Consider the following 20,244-nt stretch of genomic DNA (forward strand, 5'->3'; position numbering starts at 1 on the left):
TTGAATGAAATAGAAAAATTTGCCGTCAGCGTCCGGTATTTACTTGACGATATAAGCATAACATGAGCTTTCATTTAAAAAAAAAATAAATAAATAACGTGGTTAAAAAAAAAAAGAAGGTTTTACACTTTGGACTTTACAGGTAAATTTAAAAAAAACTATTCTTTTTTTGTTTTAAATTAGAATATTTTCTTTATTGATCTTTTATCTTCAATTTGTGATATATAAAACTTTGGTACATAAATTAGTTATTAAAATTTTAATAGACATTTCAAAATGGGGGTGGGGGTGAATTTGAAAAGCAACGTTTGTTTAAAATATTATATTCGGTTTGTTGGAAAGAGCATAAAATTTCACATTGACCCTGAAAATATCGTAAAAATTGAACCAATAGAAAAATTTTCATAGATTTTTAAAGTTTAAAAATTAAAAAATATTAACTCGTAAAATTCAATTGATTTTATTACGTAAAAAAAAAAATGGCTGCATGAAGGCGCGCCAGCATTTTGTAAATATTTTGTAAACACTTTTTTTTTTTTTTAAATAAAAAATGATATTTCTATTATTTTTTAAACAACTTTAGTAGTTTATTTTGGAAGTATATTCGGTACTTGTACGGTTTAATCACGACATTAAAAAATTAAAATATCGAAAAATAAAGTTATATTGTACATACCAGTTATGAAATGAAGATCTCCGAAAAAAAATTTCACTTAATTTGATCGAGTAGTTTTTTTTTTGTTGTTTTTTTACAGCGCGTTGAAGGCAGTCATCTTGGATTTCTTAATTTTTGTTTGAAGTTTAGAAACGCCACGGGGAGATAACTCCAGCTAAAGCGCCGACACTCCCTCCTCATCTTTAATAACTAGCTTTTCTTCCTAAAAATCTACCCCTTTTGCTCGGTATCATCATAAAGTGTTTTTTTGCTGTAAAATAAAAACTACTTGATGAAATTAAGTGATTTTTTTTCGGAGAACTTCATTCCATAACAGATACGTACAATTTAAACTTTTTTTCCCAATATTTTCATTTTTTAATGTTTTGACTAAACTGTACAAGTACCGTATATTCCATACAGAAAATAGACAACCCACTTTAAAAAGAGAAATTACGAGTTTTTTTTTTATATTTTATTCGCAGTTTTCTGTTAGGGGTGTCAAAAATTCCTCCAAATTTCTGATACACCTAGCACCGTATTTTCAAAATATTTAAGCTGTTTTGAGAGACTCAAAATAATTAGCGTGACTAAGGAAATTACCTTTCCTTTTGCAAAACAAATACAGGATTTTTTTTTTTTTTGTGTGTGTGTTAAAATGTAGGAATTTGCTTAACAATTTAGTCTAACAGAGAAACAAGTAAAACAAAACTTACCAAAGATACCCTAAAGGTATATCTGACGTGTCTGACCAGATCACAAGCTGTGATGTGAGCAAACTGAAATCGCTTTCTTTTTTTCTTTTCCTTTCTTTTTTCTTTTCCTTTTCATTTCTTTGTTCTTTTCTCTTTTATTTTTCCTTTTTCATTTTCCTTTACTTCCTTTTTTCTTTTCCTTCTTCATTTTTTTCTTTTCCTTTTTCTTCCTTTTTTCTTTTTCCTCCTTTTTTCTTTTCCTTTTTCCATTTCTTCTTTTCCTTTTTCTTTTTGTTCTTTTTCTTCCTTTTTTCTTTTCCTTCCTTTTTCTTTTCCTTTTTCTTTCCCCCTTTTCTTTTTTTTTTTCTTTTTCTTTTCTTTTTATCTTCCTTTTTTCTTGTTTTCTTTTTTTCTTGCACTTTTTCCCTTTTTTCTTTCCCATTCCTTTTTTGGCGTCTGGAATTTTTATTATCGACACATTTTTGCGCGATAAAAAAAACAAGCAAACCAATTCATGACTTTTTTTTTAATCGCCAAATAAAACTTTTACGAATTAACACGAATCATTTTTTATTGTTTTCATTCTAATTAAAAGTTTTATTAAGAAAACAGAATTTTTGGTGAGTGCTTCCATATTATAATACCGAAAAAAAAATCTTGAATTTCAAATAAAACAAACGGTACCAACGCAATTGTTATGTCGCAAATAGCAACATATCCAAAAATTAGGGAAAACGATAATGTAGAAAAATAATTATTCATGAAAAAAGACATTTGTAAAATCTAGCAATTTGGTTTCTAAATGTACCCATTTGAATTGGTGAGTTAACAGGGGGGGGTAATTAACTTTAATTTTCTCACAAATTTAGTCAGTTATTTTGTAATTAAAAAAATTCAAATAGTTAAAAAAAAAAAAGTTACTTTTTGCAAATTCACAAATTATGTAAGCATGTTATGTTTATTTTTGTTTTCTGGACAATAGGGACTGCCAAACGATTGTGAAAAATGGACCGCATATTTCCGTGACGTCAGATTCGTGTTAACTATACGAACTATGGAAAAGCAGAAACGACTTAATGATTTTTTAAAACCTTTGTTTATCTTCTTTAGACTGCAATTAACAATTAATCTTTGTTATAATTTTGTTAGGTTTTAAGATTTACAGTTTAACGATTAATAATATTATAAACATTTGTATATTAAATATGAAATACGGTTTTACTGAATGTTCATTTGGTTACCTACGGAGTTCCATATTTTGTTTGGTAAAAATGACAACAAAATATGAGGGGGGGGGCCTACAAAATGCTTAATATTTGCGAAATAATATTTTCAAATTGGTTTTAATCTGGTGATAAAATAGCTGACAAGTCATGTTTATATTAAAACTTAATATTTAAAAAAAAAATTGAACACAATTAAAAATCTATGTTGTAACGGAACATTTTGAAATAATGGAATTTTAATCGTTTTAATCTTTTAAAAATTAATTAATGTTTACGAAGTTTCTTTTTCTTGGCAATTCAACTGATTATAGTATATACTCGAAAAAACGCTATTAAAAAAAACAATATTAAGTTTATCAATTTTTTAATTGCAACTTCAAGGTAAATTTTTGTTCAATGTGTATTTAAATTTATAAAAAATAAATATTTTTTACTTATTTGAACTCTTATGTTTCATAATAAATAGAAATTTCAATAGATTTAAATATATTTTGTTCGAATTTCGCAAAAATAAATAGTGGGGGGGGCACGCACTAAAAAATATTTGCCTTCGTATATTTTACGAAAACTGCATTTTATATGTAATTTTATTCTAAAATGGATAAGTATCGAAAATTTCACGAAAATCTGACCATTAGTTGATTCTTGCTAGATTTATTAAATATGGGTATGTTTTCACGTTCGGAATGTCTACTACATGGGACCGTTATTTTAAAGCGCCAATTATGTAAACACGATTTTCGTCTTACAATTTCATTATTTTCGTTCGATGAAAAAATTTTTTTTTTAAATTATTACTGGTTTATTTTGCCCTTCTTTTAAATGGTACAAAAGTTATACTGATAATATTAATTTATAATAAAGTTACATCGTGTAACATATAGGACGGGGTAATTCTGTGGTGAATTTTGGCAGTCCCTACTGAACAACTGTCTGCTTTCAACTAAGTTACTTCCCCTTTTGTTTACGTCACGTGACCCAATATGTCCAAACCAGCATGTAAATTTATCAAACTGTTCATATCGGAACTTTTTTTTCACAAATAATTATTTTTCTGCCTCATCGTTTTCTGTAATTTTTGGATATATTACTACTTGCAACATAAAAATTATGTAGGTACCATTTGTTTTACTTTAAATTCAATATTTTTGCGTTGTTATAATATAGAAACACCTTTTGGTGCTTCTTTAATGGGAAAATAGCTGACATTTCCATCTTCATATCAATGAACAATACTCTGAAAAACTATAAATGGACTAGTGGGAAAGGAATCAAAACTTACCACCAACAATCAAAGGTGACAGCTGCGAGCAACAGCTTGGTAACTGGCTTTCTCATTTTAAAAAAACCTCCTAGGTAATTCCGCAAATCTGCCAGACCGCGCGTCCCTCCCAAAAATTCAAGTTAGTAATACTTTGAACATACCAACAAGAGAGCACACCATTGCAGAGTTAGAAAATGTGTTCTAATGAAGACAATGAACAAAGCTTTTGGTCCAGACAAGATTCCAGTCATCTTGTGGAAGGACCCTATCTTTCATCAATTAATTCTCGACCTGTGTAACTATGCAAAGACCAGCCACGTTTCACCAACAATCTGGTTACGATCGCAAATCATTCCCATTCCCAAACAGAGTGATTTGACACTACCAACGAATTATCACGGTTATTTTGTTGCTTCCCATAGCAGCAAAAATCTATAACAAGCTTCATCTAAATCGTATTTGCCCTGAAGTAGAGACAATTCTATGCAAAAACCAAAATGGTTTCCGCCTAGGTCGCCCTTCAACAAATCTTCACGTTGTGAAGAATAATTGAGGAAATCACATTCTGCAATAAAACTGCAGCTCTTATCTTTGTGGACTTCAAAGTTTTCGACTCAGTCAACCGTGAGACTATGTTCAAAATTCTTGAACTCTATGGCATACCAGTAGAAATCATTGAAGCAATGAAAGTATTGTATACAAACACTCAGGCCACTGTCCTGGCCCCAGATGGTGAAACAAAACCTTTTGACATTCTGGCTGGTATTCTCCAAGGTGATACACTTGCACCTTTCCTTTTCTTCATTGCAATAGACATTATGCGTGTCTCTGTGGATACAATCAATGACAATGGACTGATGTATCAACCGAGAAGAAGCTCATGTAATCCTGCACTTTACATCACCGATGCTGATTTTGTTGATGACATTGCGCTGTTGTCTGACAATCTCATTAGCGCCCAAGCACTCCTATCTCTTGAATCAGCAGCAAACTGTACAGGGCTTCATCTGAATGCTACCAAGACTGAGAGTATCCCAATTAACATTCGCAACAACCACAAAATTAAAACCCTCACAAAAAACATCCTCAAATGTGTTGAGGACTACAAGCATCTAGGGTCATACATCAGGAACTCTGAGAAAGACTTTAACATTAGAAACGGCATGGCATGAACTGACTGTAACAAAATGGAGAAGATCTGCAAATCAAATCTTGCTTGCAAATTCAAAATCCAAGTTTTCTGCGTACTTATTGAGCCAATCTTACTCTATCGGTCTAAAACTTTGACTCTTTCAGCAAAACAACAGCGTCATTTGGATGAATGTTACACACATCTTTTGAAAAGAGTATTCAATCTCTGATAGTGAAACCACCCAACACTAGAAATGATATATGGAGACTTACCGAGAGTATCAACCTCAGTTTGTAAAAGACGACCCTTATCCCTGAGTGGCATCCGGGCCTTGATAAGTGGTGACTTCCATGTAAAAAAAAAAAAAAAAAAAAAAAAAAAAAGACGAGTTCAGTTTGCTGGGCATTGTGCACGTGCCACAGACGAACTTGTTTCATCATTTGTACTGTGGAGGCATCCATCATTTCGCAATCGATCACGAAAGTTAACTTTTCCAGATAGGATACAACGAGATACATTTATCTCCAAGGAAGATCTTTTGGTGCTATGACAGATAGGGAATACTGGAAGGGTGTAGTGAGTTCAATCTCGGTTGAGGCCGCAAGATGATGTTGATTGGTGTTTCTTCAAAATAAGTTGGTTGATTGTTTTTGTTTTACGGCATATCAACCCTTTTCAGGTTATTTAATGCCAAATCCAGTTATTTTGAAGAAAAATTTTTTAATAGAATATCTTTGTTTTTTTTTTCAAGTCAGTTTCGATTTAACCCATAATTGGGACCCTAACAGGTACTACCACTCCGGGTCAGAGTGGACCTGGGAGCAATGGCAATTAAAGGGTAGCTCCACACTCCCCAAGGCCCGCAAGGTGGGGCCTCACCATCGGATATAGTTTAAGGACCTCTTCAAAATAAGAACGAAAATCAAAATATTAAATTTCAATTAAAACCAGTGGTATACTTATTTAATTGTCATGTTGAAATTAGTAAAATATCCAAAAATTAGGATAATAAAGTAGAAAAGTAATTATTAATGAAAATAGTTTCCGAATTGCATTTCAAGTTTTACTTAATTAACAAACCGACGAGTGTGTATGATTACAGGGGAGATAACTAATCTGTCTTGTTTCATTTCAAAAATAGTAATGGTAGATCAATGGACCACGTAAAGTTTATCAGGCATGTGTGTGATGTTGGTGATGTTCCAAATGGACAGAATCTTCTGTTCTTTCTTTCTATTATACTTACTATTAAATTATATATTTACTATTAAAGGAGAGATATCTGTCAGTGTGTATGTATGTATGTATGTATGGCGACTAAACTGGTTCCCTCACCAGACTTGTTTGGTGAGGACGGTGGCTAGTCTCCCTGAAGGATTAAAAACAAGACCTTCCAAAGGGCGAATGAACCCTTTTCGGGGCCAACGGCCAACTAGCACCGTGTGTGTTTGTGTGTATGTATGTGTGTGTTGGGGTGGAGAGGGCTCCCGTAAGCCGTGGTGAAGGCAACCTTCCCAGAAGAAGCAAATCTCGGATTTAAAAAAACCATCAAGTGGGAGACCAGTATCCGCATTAAGCTGGTCTGCAGTTTAACTTGTTGCTGGCTATCTTGCTCTTGCTTGTTGCTGGATCTCATATCAACATTTTGAACCGAGAGAGAGACTTAGCTGTTGTACAAAGCTAAGACTCTGTAACATCATCTGTGTATAGATACTCCCTCAGGCATTTGGGCTCATGGATTTTAAATGTCTGAGGGAGTGGCACTCGTCTGACAAGACGTTGAAATCATCATGTATGTATGTATGTATGTGGTGGTCAAACTCTGGTGTGAATGTGTGTTGAAAGCACACAGATGTCTTAGCGTCTTTCTATGCTTCTCCCAGACAAATCAACCCCATGTGTACGTCATGACCACTGCCATGCAGACGAGTGTCCTGCGCCATATAACTGGACCTCCACTGCCTTGTGGGCCAAGGTTCTTTTAACCAAAGGCTAAGGGTGAGGTAACCCTGACAGAAACCTCCAGAGGAGCTTAGACTCTGTCAGCTGCGGCATACATGTCCCACCGACGTGTAGAGTATGCTCTGGTGCCCAGCAACCTAAGTCCCAGTCATGGATCAAATGGCATGGTGGATGAAGAGGGCTCCCGTAAGCCGTGGTGAAGGCAATCTCTCTAGAAGCAGGAAAACCCTAATATAAAACCTGTGGCAACTGCTGTTTCCAATGATGTTGACTTGCTCTTCTTGTTGGTTCAATGTTGCAGTTGTTTAGAGAGTGGGATTGTCTCGGTGCAAAGTCTTTCCTCACTATAAAAAGCTTCAAACAGAAGCATTACTTGATATTTAATGGAATACACACTTTGCAATCAGTATCTCGATAACAAAAAGGCTAGCTGTAACCTGAAACAGCAAACGGATATTCAATGAGGACTGATGCAGATATGGGCATGAATGGCAATAAAGGCTCTGGAATTTCCAGGGTCTGGTAGGTGTTCAGTGCACCACAGCTTGATCCCGGTCATCAGTGGATGTGCTGGACTATAGAAGGTTCATAGAGGTGACCGTCTAGCACGTGCTGCTAGTTGCGCTCATGTTTGCGTCATTTGAGCCAGAGATATATTAAATAATAGCAATACTCGAGAAAGAGTGGCTGCCATCATGTATGTATGTATGTATGTATGTATGTATGTATGTATCGATGTATGTAAACTAAAACTTTTGAAATCCAAAGCAAATGAGTCTGGTGCTGTCTTAAATAACAGGGACTCGGACTCATATTATGTGAAGTTCAGAAGAAAATATTCACTTAACGACTGCAAAAATCTAATGGGGGGGGGGTCACGTAAAATCGCCTAAACAATTTTAACATCTGCATTTCACCTAACGGACATGTTATCTACATAAATTTGCACCGTCATGGTGTGACTGCCGTTGTAGCCAAATGGGTTAGAGGGCTGTCTCAGAACTACATGTTTTCGCGTTCGCGCCCACCTTACTGTCGACGTTTTGCTTTTTTTTTTTTATTTGTAACATATTTTTGAAAACGTTTATTTCTCTAAGCTTTTGCATTTAAACAAGACTGAAAGACTATTTTTTTAAAATATTTTTTGTTTTGGACTTTGTATTATTTACTTGGCTCAAAACAGAGCAAATTTTCCTAATGGCAGTTAATTTAAATTAAAACAAAAATCATGTTTTCTGATTTCGAATTTTGTTTTATTGCCGGCTGATTTAGCTGAGGCTTGAATTATTACCTACATAAATCACAAATAGTTTTTTTTTGAAATCGTAACCACTTAAAACTTTTTATTTTCTCAATCCCATGCCTCTGTTCTTAATTCGTAGCAGTGGGCCGACAGCGGTGGATTTCATCTTTTTTCAAACTAATGTAAATTATTGCACAGTAAAAATAATTAAAATAAAACAAAAATCATTAGTCAAATGAAACTTCTTTTTTTATATGGCCTGGGCAACGCTGGGTACACCTGCTAATTTTCCATTATATAAATCTCACCTGTCTGTGTGTTTGTACGTATATCCGCTAAAAACTTTCGACACACACGATGAACACTCACAAAATTGGAATTGTTTGAAAGCACAATCTCTCGGCCAACAAATATCCAAAAATTGGCCAAAAACGTCCATTCTTTCACCTTCAACGTCGTTTTTTTACAAGGAGGAGTCAGTTTTTTTTTCATCAACATTTTTGCAAAGTCATTATACGCCTTCCAATGACTAGCCTTATTTCAAGTTCAGGCCGGCTTTGCTTGGGCCCTATGTACTGTTCATAACTTTATGTGCATATGTATATATATATATATATATATATATATATATTAAAAAGTTTGAAATGTGCAGGTAACCTACATTCAAAATTTCAAGTGTTTACACCCAAAATTGGCGGAGGAGTTTGGTAGAGTCTGCAAAGGTCAAATCGTTGAACTTTGACCCCTTGACAGCCAAGTTTCTAGCAGAAAACCGATTAGAAAGATTTCCCCGAATCTCAATACTCCTTATGTTAAATCTCGAGTCTTTAGAATGAAAATTGACAAAGTACTTTGATAGGGAAATGTACACAGACAGACAGACAATTTCACTTTATATATATATATATCTTATAACTGTCTTATAACTGTCAAAGATCTTATAATTGTCAAAGTTCCTTCCTCTTTCTGCTCCCCTCTTCAACCGTTTCTAATCATGAAATTTCCCATAGACAGAGCGCATTCCTAGACAAATAATTAGGTATAAAATGTTACCGGCGCCAAAAGCTGCTTGATGACGTCATCAGTTATTCCCATATAACTTTTCTTTTTTTATAGCTTTTGGAATTTTTCAAAAATTTTTAAAAATTATAACCATTAAAAACTCGGCATTGAAATAAGAAAATAAAAATTTTCAAAATATCAAACAAAAACAATGATCAATAGGTGACCAGAAGGTGAGTGCTCATCTCAATTAAAAAAAAAAAAAATTTTGTTTTAATTAAAATTTCAGTGCCACTTTGAAGTAGATATGTAGAGAGTCGAGCAGCAAGATGTCTGTTCACATTACACTTGAACTTCTGCGCACAAGTCTCTAAAAACTTCCGGACAGAAAGACATACCATTATCGACCAACACCTTTTCTACAGGCCCCCTTTCCATAAAAAACTCCTCGACAACTCTCTTAACCTCTTCTGCCATTTTATTTATGATTTTCTGCCATATCGCTACTCTCCCAGGCCCGCAGTCAATCATAGTTAAATACGGTTCATGTTGATAATGCATGATATCAATAGCCAGTCGCCGCCAATTTTCTTCAACATGCGATTCCCCTTTTTTGTGTCCTACCGACACAGGGTCAGTTGATTGACATTCCCAGGATTGTTCCACCACCTCTTGGACATTTTTGCATTATGATGTGTGGATTCACCTTTCTTTCGAGGCATAAACTCTGTTCCTTTCCAAAATGATGCATCTTATGCAGGTCTTTTAGGTGCTCTACTGCACAACACACCAGTTTTCTTTCACTCTGATCAGCCTGTCTGCTTTATCTTTCTGCAATGGAACCAAAGTGACAATTACCTTCAGTCTGAATTCTCGGATCAAGTCTCCAAGAGCTCTAAGTCGACGCTTAATAAGTATCTCCGCTGCTCCTTTCGTCTTGATCCACTTATCACCAGACACCTCTGATTTAATCCATGATGCCACTGTTGCTCCCATTTTAAAACCAGATTGATGCCTTTCATCATAGCATTGAGTTCCGCAACATTGATATGAGTGCTATCATCCTTTTTTCGTAGCCAAGCAGCATCTTCATCAGTCTCTCATCCTATTTCCAATAATAACGTCACTCCATATTACCCCTTCATGGCTCCTTTTTATATGCCATTCTCCTTTTACGGGGGTCCATTTTGTTTCACTTCTTGTATCATAAGCAGCACTTCTTGATCAATTGTATCCTCTCAACTGTATGTACTTGTCTGCCTTTTAATAATACTGAACGCAGTTTGCAACCATCCAACTATAGGGTAATGGCCAACCAACTTTCCACATACAGAGAAAAACTCTCTTAGTCAGGCCATCCTTGGTTTTGGGGATCTTGTTTCCTTAGCCAAAGATCAACTTTCCTGCCTTATTGCTCTGTAGTCTTAATCCCAAAGCCATTCCGTTTTCCAATGGCTCGGACGGTTTTGCTGTCAATCCATATGTTTTGACATGATCTCTCACCCTCTCCGCAGTCACCTCGGTTTCATCCACTAGTACATCATAGATGTAAGAGCAGATACCTCTCTTTACCACATCATCTTTGGCCAACACAGTCTTAAGAACTGCAATCATGATTTTCGGTGCTGAATTCAGTCCAAATCCTAATTTGGTCAGACAATGAACTTGAGCTTTATACTCTACCAATTGATACTGTTATAGCTTTTTGTCTACGTGAATTTGGAGGTAGGTCAACTTTAGGTCCACGATTTCAGTTGCCCGTTTGATTCTCCTCTAATTCCCCATAACTTCTTCACACACGTCGATTCCATCTTTTATGTAGCAAGCTTCTTGCTTAACTCCCGGAAACCCTACACCAGCCTAACTTTCTTCTTAGACCATGAGTAGCAAAATTCTTTTAACATTCCCTGACCATGGTATCAATAGTGCTTCATCTATCTCAGCTTCCTTCTCAAACTGCGACCCTATATCTCCTGTTAGCATGCTTTTCTAGCAGCTAATCCGATTTGTCAACACAGGTGGTTCTGTGGTCTATCGCCACTCTACTGTCCATTTATCACCATCAAAAAACATCCGAAAGTCCTCATCCTCAGACATGGTTTGAGTTTTGAGGGTTGAATGGTATTGCTCCTAGTTGCACATCTTGTCATTCTTGGTACACTCTGATTGTCAAACTTCACCTGGTAGCTCCTCCCAATCGGTCTATTACATACAGGCCCAGTACCATGTCAATTCCCGCAATAAGCCTATTCAATACAATCACTTTTAGTCACAGTCGCATATTCCTCACCATGATCTCAGTGTCGGCCTCTCCACAACATTTTACTTTTCTGCCATCTACTGCTCTAATGTTGCTGGTTCCATTCTAAGTGTTGGCGACATTTGTAGTAACAAGCGTTGTTGTACATCCAATATCAGCAAGGGCTGTAGCCCTCTTCCCATTAATAGTGACCACAAACTCTCACACGCCTTTCCAGTATAAAACGGGTGACTACTGGTGCAATAGCACCCTTTTACTCGTTTCTTGGAAGTGAAGAGCAATTCCTACTAATGTGCCTCACCTGGCCACACCGAAAACGTATAATGTCTGGTCGCAGCTCTTTATGGTCTCTCATCAGGCGGGGGTCTCTGACATCTGAAGCTATAACTGGTCAATCTATGACTTTGTTTCGCTAATATTCGTTCCTCTCTGCTTTGATTGTTTGCTGCAGTGGCTGCGTTTGTCCCCAGTTCACCGGGCTGTTTTGCCAGCACTCTAGTTATCTTCTCCACCTCCATGGTTTCAATTTCATTGCAGTTCTATAGAGATGCAGTCAGGGAACCCACTTAAGAAAGCCCGTTTAAAAGTCTTTTCAAGGCTACATCCTGCATATCCAGCCAATCCTGCTAGTCGCCTCATATACATCCACTGACTCTCTGGTCCTGGTAACTCTTCTGAGCTTCTTATGGCACCCCCGCCCACTAAGCTACAAAGTCTATTTTGAACTCTGTCAAGGCAGGATAAGCTGCTTTTAGTAGCTCCTGCCCTGATCTGGTAACAGTACTCTATTGTTGGCCGTACCTGGCTTTTATATAGGTAGAGAATGGCATCAGGAGTGAGATAAGCTGCTTCTAGTAGCTACAATAAATAAATTAATAAATAATACTCATCTCAATAATGAATTCCAATTAAAAGAATATAGATGTATGGAGTATTATTATTCTGCAATCCTGTCCACGTCTGTAACTCACTTGAGGTGACCGAATTCAGTATCTTGGAACTATCAGCTTTCCATGTCAGGACAGGAACTCAGAATGGACAAATACGACATTTTATCTTGTAAAAGTACCAGAACCTGCAGTAATACGGCTTCCGAGATGCGAAAAGCTAATGCGCATACATGTGTGGACACCTTTAAAAAGGTGCTTAAATACACTTCTCTTTCCTATCAGCCAACTTATGGCACAATACCCCAAGAAGTTTGATAGGATTGGAAATTTTAGAAGCCGAACGATACAGAAAAAAAAATTGCTACAATTGCATACTTTTTTTTTTTTTTTTTTTTTTTACAAGGCCCGGAAGCCACTCGGAGATAAGGGTCACTGCATGTACAGTAATCAATGGGATAGTATCGTAGTAATCGTTAGTAATGGAGATTTGATAAAGTGTCTTACTTGGGGGGGGGGGCGGTTTATCAGGAATTTGTTTATGCTGGACTTGAACACATCCACGTTGTAGTCAGGTGGGAAACAGGAAAACGGAAGAGAGTTCCACAGGCGTGCACTTCTAAGGAAGAAGCTTTGTTCATGGAATCTACGTTTTGATTTAGGCACAGATAAAGAATGGGGAAAATTATTGACAGTGGTTTCAGCTAGACGGGTGTTTTTCACGAAAGATTGGCGAGGGGGAGGGACTAGGGATTGGAGCTCAGACGAGCACTTGCCACGGAAATAACGATAAAACAAAGACAGGCTGGCAATGTCTCTTCTGTGGGAGAGAAGTTGTAGGGAAGAGAAAAGGGCATCCTCCATTAGGCCTTTCACCTAACAAATTGATAATGAAATAAAATAAAACACTGCTCACCATTATTAAAATTACATACTGGAACCCTTAAAATTTTGCTACGCTGAACTCAAACAAAATCGTTCAGAATTATTATCATTTTAACATGCATTGCTATCGTTTTCCTTCCGCACACGGGACTAACATACAATGGAATCAAACACATATTGCTTTTTCCTTGCTCGGACGGAACACTCTCAAAATATAAACATAGCATTGGTTGGTCAATGTACAACCTCCAAAGGTTGTTTTTTTCTGAAAGCTGTTCTTAACATGAGGAGATTGGGGTTGTTTATTCTGAAAGCCGTTCTTAGCATGGGCTGGTTGGGAGTGTTTATTCCAAAAGACATTTTCTTATCTTCAACCTCCCCATGCTAAGAACAGCTTTCAGATTACACACCATTTGCAGGTTGGACAACCATTGCACATTGGCCCATCTATATACATATAAGCGAAAATGTGTGTGTGTGTATGTATGTATGTTCGCTTTTTGTGTATGTCTGCAAAAGGCTTTTTTTGTCGGCCTTCTCGCTTGGCTTACTCCTTAAAACTTTTTATATCACATCTAAATCGTAATATCTATGACTTAAGAATGGGGTTGCATGTGTATTTAATTTGCCCGACTTTTAACAGCTCGTTGCGTCTTCGAAAAGCGAATGATGGGGTGGGGGAAACAGTAACTCGCTTGCAGCGCAAAACTAGGTCAAACATCACGCCACTTCCTTGCACCTGTATATTTCACTTTATAAACCTTAACTTAACATGCTCATCAATTCCTCTCCCTCCTCGTGGCCGAGATGGTTAGGTGGCTGGCTTTTTTTCCCTTTCGTTTCCACCTTCGCGTCAAGGCTTCGGGGTTCAATCCTACCTGCCTACTAAAACCCTTTTTTTTTTTTTTACACCTCCAAACACCCGGCCAATGTTTGTTTTTTTTTTTTTAACACACACACCTCCAAACACCCGTTGGTTTATAAAAGTAAATATGCACACAATACCGACACACCACTACTCCACCCCCAACCAAAAACTGCCCTAAATTTTTTTTTTCTTATACGGGTACCAATACTAAATAGTGATACTCAAGACTTTAATTTATGCTGTATTTATTTTTTGTGGTCGAATTTATATTCCCGTTTATGATTAAATTTAATTTTATATTCTTGACCAATTATCTAGGTTACAAAACTGTGACTTATCATGTCGAACCTTTTTTATAGAACTGATTAAATGATTTGATACAAGTTAAAACACAATATTATTATGCAGATAGGTTTAATGTACATTATATAGGATGGAATCTGCATAAATCAAAATATCATATCTAAGCATATTTTATGACCAGCCTGCTAGCATATATATAAAAGTGACCTTGTTAGAGTGTGTGTGTGTGTGTGTGTGTGTGTGAGCGCGCACGAAAAGTCTCCACCAAACTACTCTATGAATATTTGGTGTTCATAGTTGAAATTTGGTATATAGGGTATTTAGACATGTAGTACACTTTTGATTTGGTTTTTAGTCAGTACAATAGCTGCTAAGGGATCAAAAGTGAAGAAAAAAAAAACATTAGCTTCGGCCTGGAATAATTCCTGAGGATTTTGTGAAAATGGCATAAAGTTTTAAATTAATGATTTTTATGAACCAAGTGCCAATGAGGTTATTTTCCAGTGGAAAAACAGGCACCTACATATATATAAAAGGCAAAATGTGTGTTAGTGTGTATGTGTGTGTGTGTGTGTCTCACAAAAACTTTCCACAGGGCAGACCATCAAGTCTGAGTGACCTGTTGTAGCTGACCTGCTTCATAGCAGAAACTACCTCACACTCTGCAATCCGCGACAACATTGGCCACCATCAGTCTACCATCACTATCCACGTGAACATTTACCATTGCAGAAAGGGTGCTCTTAACTAGCAAGGATACCCCCCCCCAACAATGGCAATCACCGTATGTTGAAAAGACATCATAATGCCCCTCCAGCATGCGATGATCGCCAATGGAATCGTAGTGAGTCTCCTGCAATGTAGCCACATCTATACTCATGGACATGAGATCCCTCGGTAACTTTCTGAGTTCGACAGGTCATTGGTTTTCAAATGACTTTGAAAAGTGCAGAACTGTGCTTAGAGTTGTTCCATTCCCTAAAGAATTGCACAAAGTTCTCTTAGTGTTGTGGTGGCACACATTCATTTGCATATGTGGATAGTAATTACACATAAATAGGAAGACTCATTAGCGAAGGCCGCCGAGAGCAGATATGTTTCTCCAGCAAAGACCCTCTTATTTGACACCATTATGTAAATATCCTGTAAATATACCTTTTCCTAATACACTTCTTATTTGATCTACCTTTGTTTGTGGAGTCGTCATTTGTATTGCTTTCTACGTTACTTGTTTCAACTTGCAAACTTAACAGTGGCGACGAGGATGAATGTCAAATATAACACTTAGTCTTGTGGGATTCAGGAACAAATACGGTTGCTTGTGGCAGGGAATATATTGAAACTCAAGTGCTGTGAAAACAACCATTACATCATTTTTTTTTTTTTTTTTTTTACACAGAGATCACCACTTATCAAGGCCCGGAAGCCACTCAGGGATAAGGGTTATTGCAAGTACATTACGTTAGTGAGGAGATTTGATGAAGTGTTTACTTAAGGGGGCGGTTCATTATGAATTTGTTAACATTAGACTTGAAGACATCCAAGTTGTAGTCCGGAGGGAAGCAGGCAGACGGAACAGTTCCACAGGCGTGCAGTTCTAAGAAAGAAGCTTTGTTCATGAAATCCGCGTTTTGATTTAGGCACAGATATAGAGTGGGGGAAATTTTTCACAGTGGATTCAGCTAGACGGGTGTTTTTCGTGAAAGATTGGCGAGGGGGGACCAGGGATTGGAGTTCAGACAAGCACCTGCCATGAAAATAACGATAAAACAAGGCTAGGCTCGCAACATCTCTTCTGTGGGAGAGGGGTTGCAGGGTAGAGAAAAGGGCATCCCCCACTAAACCACGAAGTCTATTTTGTACTCTGTCAAGGCATGATAGGCTGTTTTTGGCAGCTCCTGCCCAGATATGGCAACAGTATTCCATCCTTGGCCGTACTTGGCTTTTATATAGATAGAGAATTGCATCAGTAGTGAGATATCTTCTGGAGCGGTAGAAGGATCCCACCATCTTTCCAGCGACCTTGGCCACAGGCTTGATGTATGTGTTCCATTTCAGATCAGGAGTAAAGGTCAAACCCAGAAGCTTGTCAAAACACGGGGCCTCACCCAGACGAGAGCCATTCATCACAATTGATGCCAGCTGGGGATCAGAGCGTTGATGATGTAAGGATAGGAGTTTGGTTTTGGATGCATTAAAGGTAACTAGCCACATCTTCCCCCACTGAACCACGCGCTCGAGATCAGAGAGAGAATCAGAGAGAACTTCGTCATTTACAGCCTTTGATGTGTTGCCGTAGATGGTCGTGTCATCAGCATAGATGTCAACGAATGATTTAAGTATGTGTTTAGGGAGGTCATTGATGTAGATCAGGAAATACAGTTTCTCACTTTAATCGCTTTCTATTAGCAATTAGTAAATTAACTGAAATACAGGATCAGCTTACTTAAAAAAAAAACAAAAAAAAACTCATTCAACTGTGACCACACGATGGAATTCAGCATGAATTAAATGCGGAAAATAAATTAAGAACAATAAAAATCTCTCGTAATGTGTGCTGTTGATTAGATTCCTACCTTTTTTTTTTTTTTTTTTTTTTTTACACAATGATCACCACTTATCAAGGCCCGGAAGCCACTCAGGGATAAGGGTTAATGCAAGTACATTACGTTAGTGTGGAGATTTGACGAAGTGTTTACTTAAGGGGGCGGTTCATTAGGAATTTGTTAACGTTGGACTTGAAGACATCCAAGTCGTAGTCCAGTGGGAAGCAGGCAGACAGAACAGAGTTCCACAGGTGTGCAGTTCTAAGAAAGAAACTTTATTCATGGAATCCACGTTTTGATTTAGGCACAGATATAGAGTGGGGGAAATTTTTCACAGTGGATTCAGCTACCTTAACAACTTACCAAGCAAGTCACAGAACATCAACCATATTTTTTTATTTTATTTTTTTAAATTCAATTTTCACTCCAAACAAGGCACAGTGCCACTTTGAAGCAGGGGGCTACTATCAGGGACTTAATTTGCAGGGGCATTATGAAGGGAGATGAGTAGAAAGATGTTTGTTTACATTACACTTGAACTTCTGCATATCAGTGCAGTTGGGAAAGCAGAATCCCGGAAGGGAGTTCCAAAGACCCGCAGTTCTGGGGAAGAAACTATTGGAGTAAAAGGCTTTCTTGCACCTAGGGATCTCTACTGTAAAGGGATGAGACTTAGTAGCTTGTCGGGTTTGTCGGGGGTAGTTACATCGGGGAGGTACAAGTGTTTGCAGTTCGTCAGAGCATTAACCATTAAAGTATTTGTAGAACAGGCAGAGGGATGCAACATCTCGTCGATGGGACAGAGGCTGAAGCCTAGATGACAGTTCAGGACCCATCAGGTTGGCGAATCTCTTTTGAACCCTGTCCAGGAGCGAGAGACAAGCAGCAGATGCACCAGCCCAGATGTGACAACAGTACTCCATACATGGGCCGATGGTGGCCTTATAGAGTACAGGATACAATGATAATACAAATGTAACTGAGGTTATTTCTGTCAAAAGTTGTCAAATCTAATTCTAGTATTTCTGACTTTAGTGGAATCCTTCTTACCATTGTTGAACAATTCAGGTTATCAATCGAAACAAGATTTTCATCCTATCTACATGATAAAAATTTGTGTAGGTCTACTTTCCTAGATCCATGATCCAAATTTTGATTTTTAAAAGATTGGCATAGAAAACATATTTAGAATTGGATTCTACATCTACTTTCTACTGATTATAATGAAGCAGAATCAGCAGTATATATTACCCTGCTGAGGGTCAAGAAGCACGAACATGTGTAAATTACACCATGGCAACTTTGAAACCAAAAAAGTAACCAGTAAAAATGTCACAAGAAAATGCTTTCATCACTCCAATATAAGACAGTAAAAAGTAAAAGTACAATTTCTAATTCAATTTCAGCCTTTTTTTTTTTTTCTTGGCAGTCGGTTGTGAACATTACTAGAAATTATTAAATTTTAATTAAATTTTCTTTTTGTTTTTCTTGGCAGTCGGTTGTCAACATTACTAGAAATTATTAAATTTTAATTAAATTTTCTTTTTTTTTTTCTTGGCAGTCGATTGTCAACATTACTAGAAATTATTAAATTTTAATTAAATTTTCTTTTTGTTTTTCTTGGCAGTCGGTTGTCAACATTACTAGAAATTATTAAATTTTAATTAAATTTTCTTTTTGTTTTTCTTGGCAGTCGGTTGTCAACATTACTAGAAATTATTAAATTTTAATTAAATTTTCTTTTTGTTTTTCTTGGCAGTCGGTTGTCAACATTACTAGAAATTATTAAATTTTAATTAAATTTTCGTTTTTTTTTTCTTGGCAGTCGGTTGTGAACATTACTAGAAATTATTAAATTTTAATTAAATTTTCTTTTTGTTTTTCTTGGCAGTCGATTGTCAACATTACTAGAAATTATTAAATTTTAATTAAATTTTCTTTTTGTTTTTCTTGGCAGTCGGTTGTCAACATTACTAGAAATTATTAAATTTTAATTAAATTTTCTTTTTTTTTTTCTTGGCAGTCGGTTGTCAACATTACTAGGAATTATTAAATTTTAATTAAATTTTCTTTTTTTTTTCTTGGCAGTCGGTTGTCAACATTACTAGGAATTATTAAATTTTAATTAAATTTTCTTTTTGTTTTTCTTGGCAGTCGGTTGTCAACATTACTAGAAATTATTAAATTTTAATTAAATTTTCTTTTTGTTTTTCTTGGCAGTCGGTTGTCAACATTACTAGAAATTATTAAATTTTAATTAAATTTTCTTTTTGTTTTTCTTGGCAGTCGGTTGTCAGCATTACTAGAAATTATTAAATTTTAATTAAATTTTCTTTTTTTTTTCTTGGCAGTCGGTTGTCAACATTACTAGAAATTATTAAATTTTAATTAAATTTTCTTTTTTTTTTCTTGGCAGTCGGTTGTCAACATTACTAGAAATTATTAAATTTTAATTAAATTTTCTTTTTTTTTTTCTTGGCAGTCGGTTGTCAACATTACTAGGAATTATTAAATTTTAATTAAATTTTCTTTTTTTTTTTCTTGGCAGTCGGTTGTCAACATTACTAGGAATTATTAAATTTTAATTAAATTTTCTTTTTGTTTTTCTTGGCAGTCGGTTGTCAACATTACTAGAAATTATTAAATTTTAATTAAATTTTCTTTTTGTTTTTCTTGGCAGTCGGTTGTCAGCATTACTAGAAATTATTAAATTTTAATTAAATTTTCTTTTTGTTTTTCTTGGCAGTCGGTTGTCAACATTACTAGAAATTATTAAATTTTAATTAAATTTTCTTTTTGTTTTTCTTGGCAGTCGGTTGTCAGCATTACTAGAAATTATTAAATTTTAATTAAATTTTCTTTTTTTTTTCTTGGCAGTCGGTTGTCAACATTACTAGAAATTATTAAATTTTAATTAAATTTTCTTTTTGTTTTTCTTGGCAGTCGGTTGTCAACATTACTAGACATTATTAAATTTTAATTAAATTTTCGTTTTTTTTTTCTTGGCAGTCGGTTGTCAACATTACTAGAAATTATTAAATTTTAATTAAATTTTCTTTTTGTTTTTCTTGGCAGTCGGTTGTCAACATTACTAGAAATTATTAAATTTTAATTAAATTTTCTTTTTTTTTTCTTGGCAGTCGGTTGTCAACATTACTAGAAATTATTAAATTTTAATTAAATTTTCTTTTTGTTTTTCTTGGCAGTCGGTTGTCAACATTACTAGACATTATTAAATTTTAATTAAATTTTCTTTTTGTTTTTCTTGGCAGTCGGTTGTCAACATTACTAGAAATTATTAAATTTTAATTAAATT

The 20,244-nt window shown here is 35.7% G+C and overlaps 2 protein-coding genes across 5 annotated transcripts in view; one reads left to right on the top strand and one right to left on the bottom strand.

The window, feature by feature from the left end:
- LOC145268693 (uncharacterized) overlaps positions 1-20,244 on the bottom strand; it is a 102,465-nt gene that overhangs the window by 59,482 nt on the left and 22,739 nt on the right. Inside the window, exon 1 of one of the 4 annotated variants that reach the window (XM_080124212.1) lies at positions 1,372-2,558. The exons of 1 other annotated variant lie outside the window; for it this stretch is intronic. The gene's annotated coding sequence lies outside the window, so the exon portion shown is untranslated. Of the gene's footprint in view, positions 1-1,371; positions 2,587-20,244 lie in introns of those variants that run through there. 2 more of the 4 variants (XM_080124214.1, XM_080124215.1) reach the window with 2 other exon arrangements.
- Positions 4,473-5,012, top strand: LOC145268599 (uncharacterized). The gene has a single exon (XM_080124047.1). It carries the CDS (start codon positions 4,473-4,475, stop codon positions 5,010-5,012), a length of 540 nt encoding a protein of 179 aa, XP_079980173.1.

The sequence above is a fragment of the Euprymna scolopes genome, chromosome 44, assembly GCF_053919585.1.
Source record: "Euprymna scolopes isolate OS-2025 chromosome 44, ASM5391958v1, whole genome shotgun sequence".
NCBI lineage: Eukaryota > Metazoa > Mollusca > Cephalopoda > Sepiida > Sepiolidae > Euprymna > Euprymna scolopes.

What these genes read in the sequence shown, in the direction of transcription:
- LOC145268599 (XM_080124047.1), top strand. Translation starts at nt 4,473, where the DNA reads ATGTTCAAAATTCTTGAACTCTATGGCATACCAGTAGAAATCATTGAA.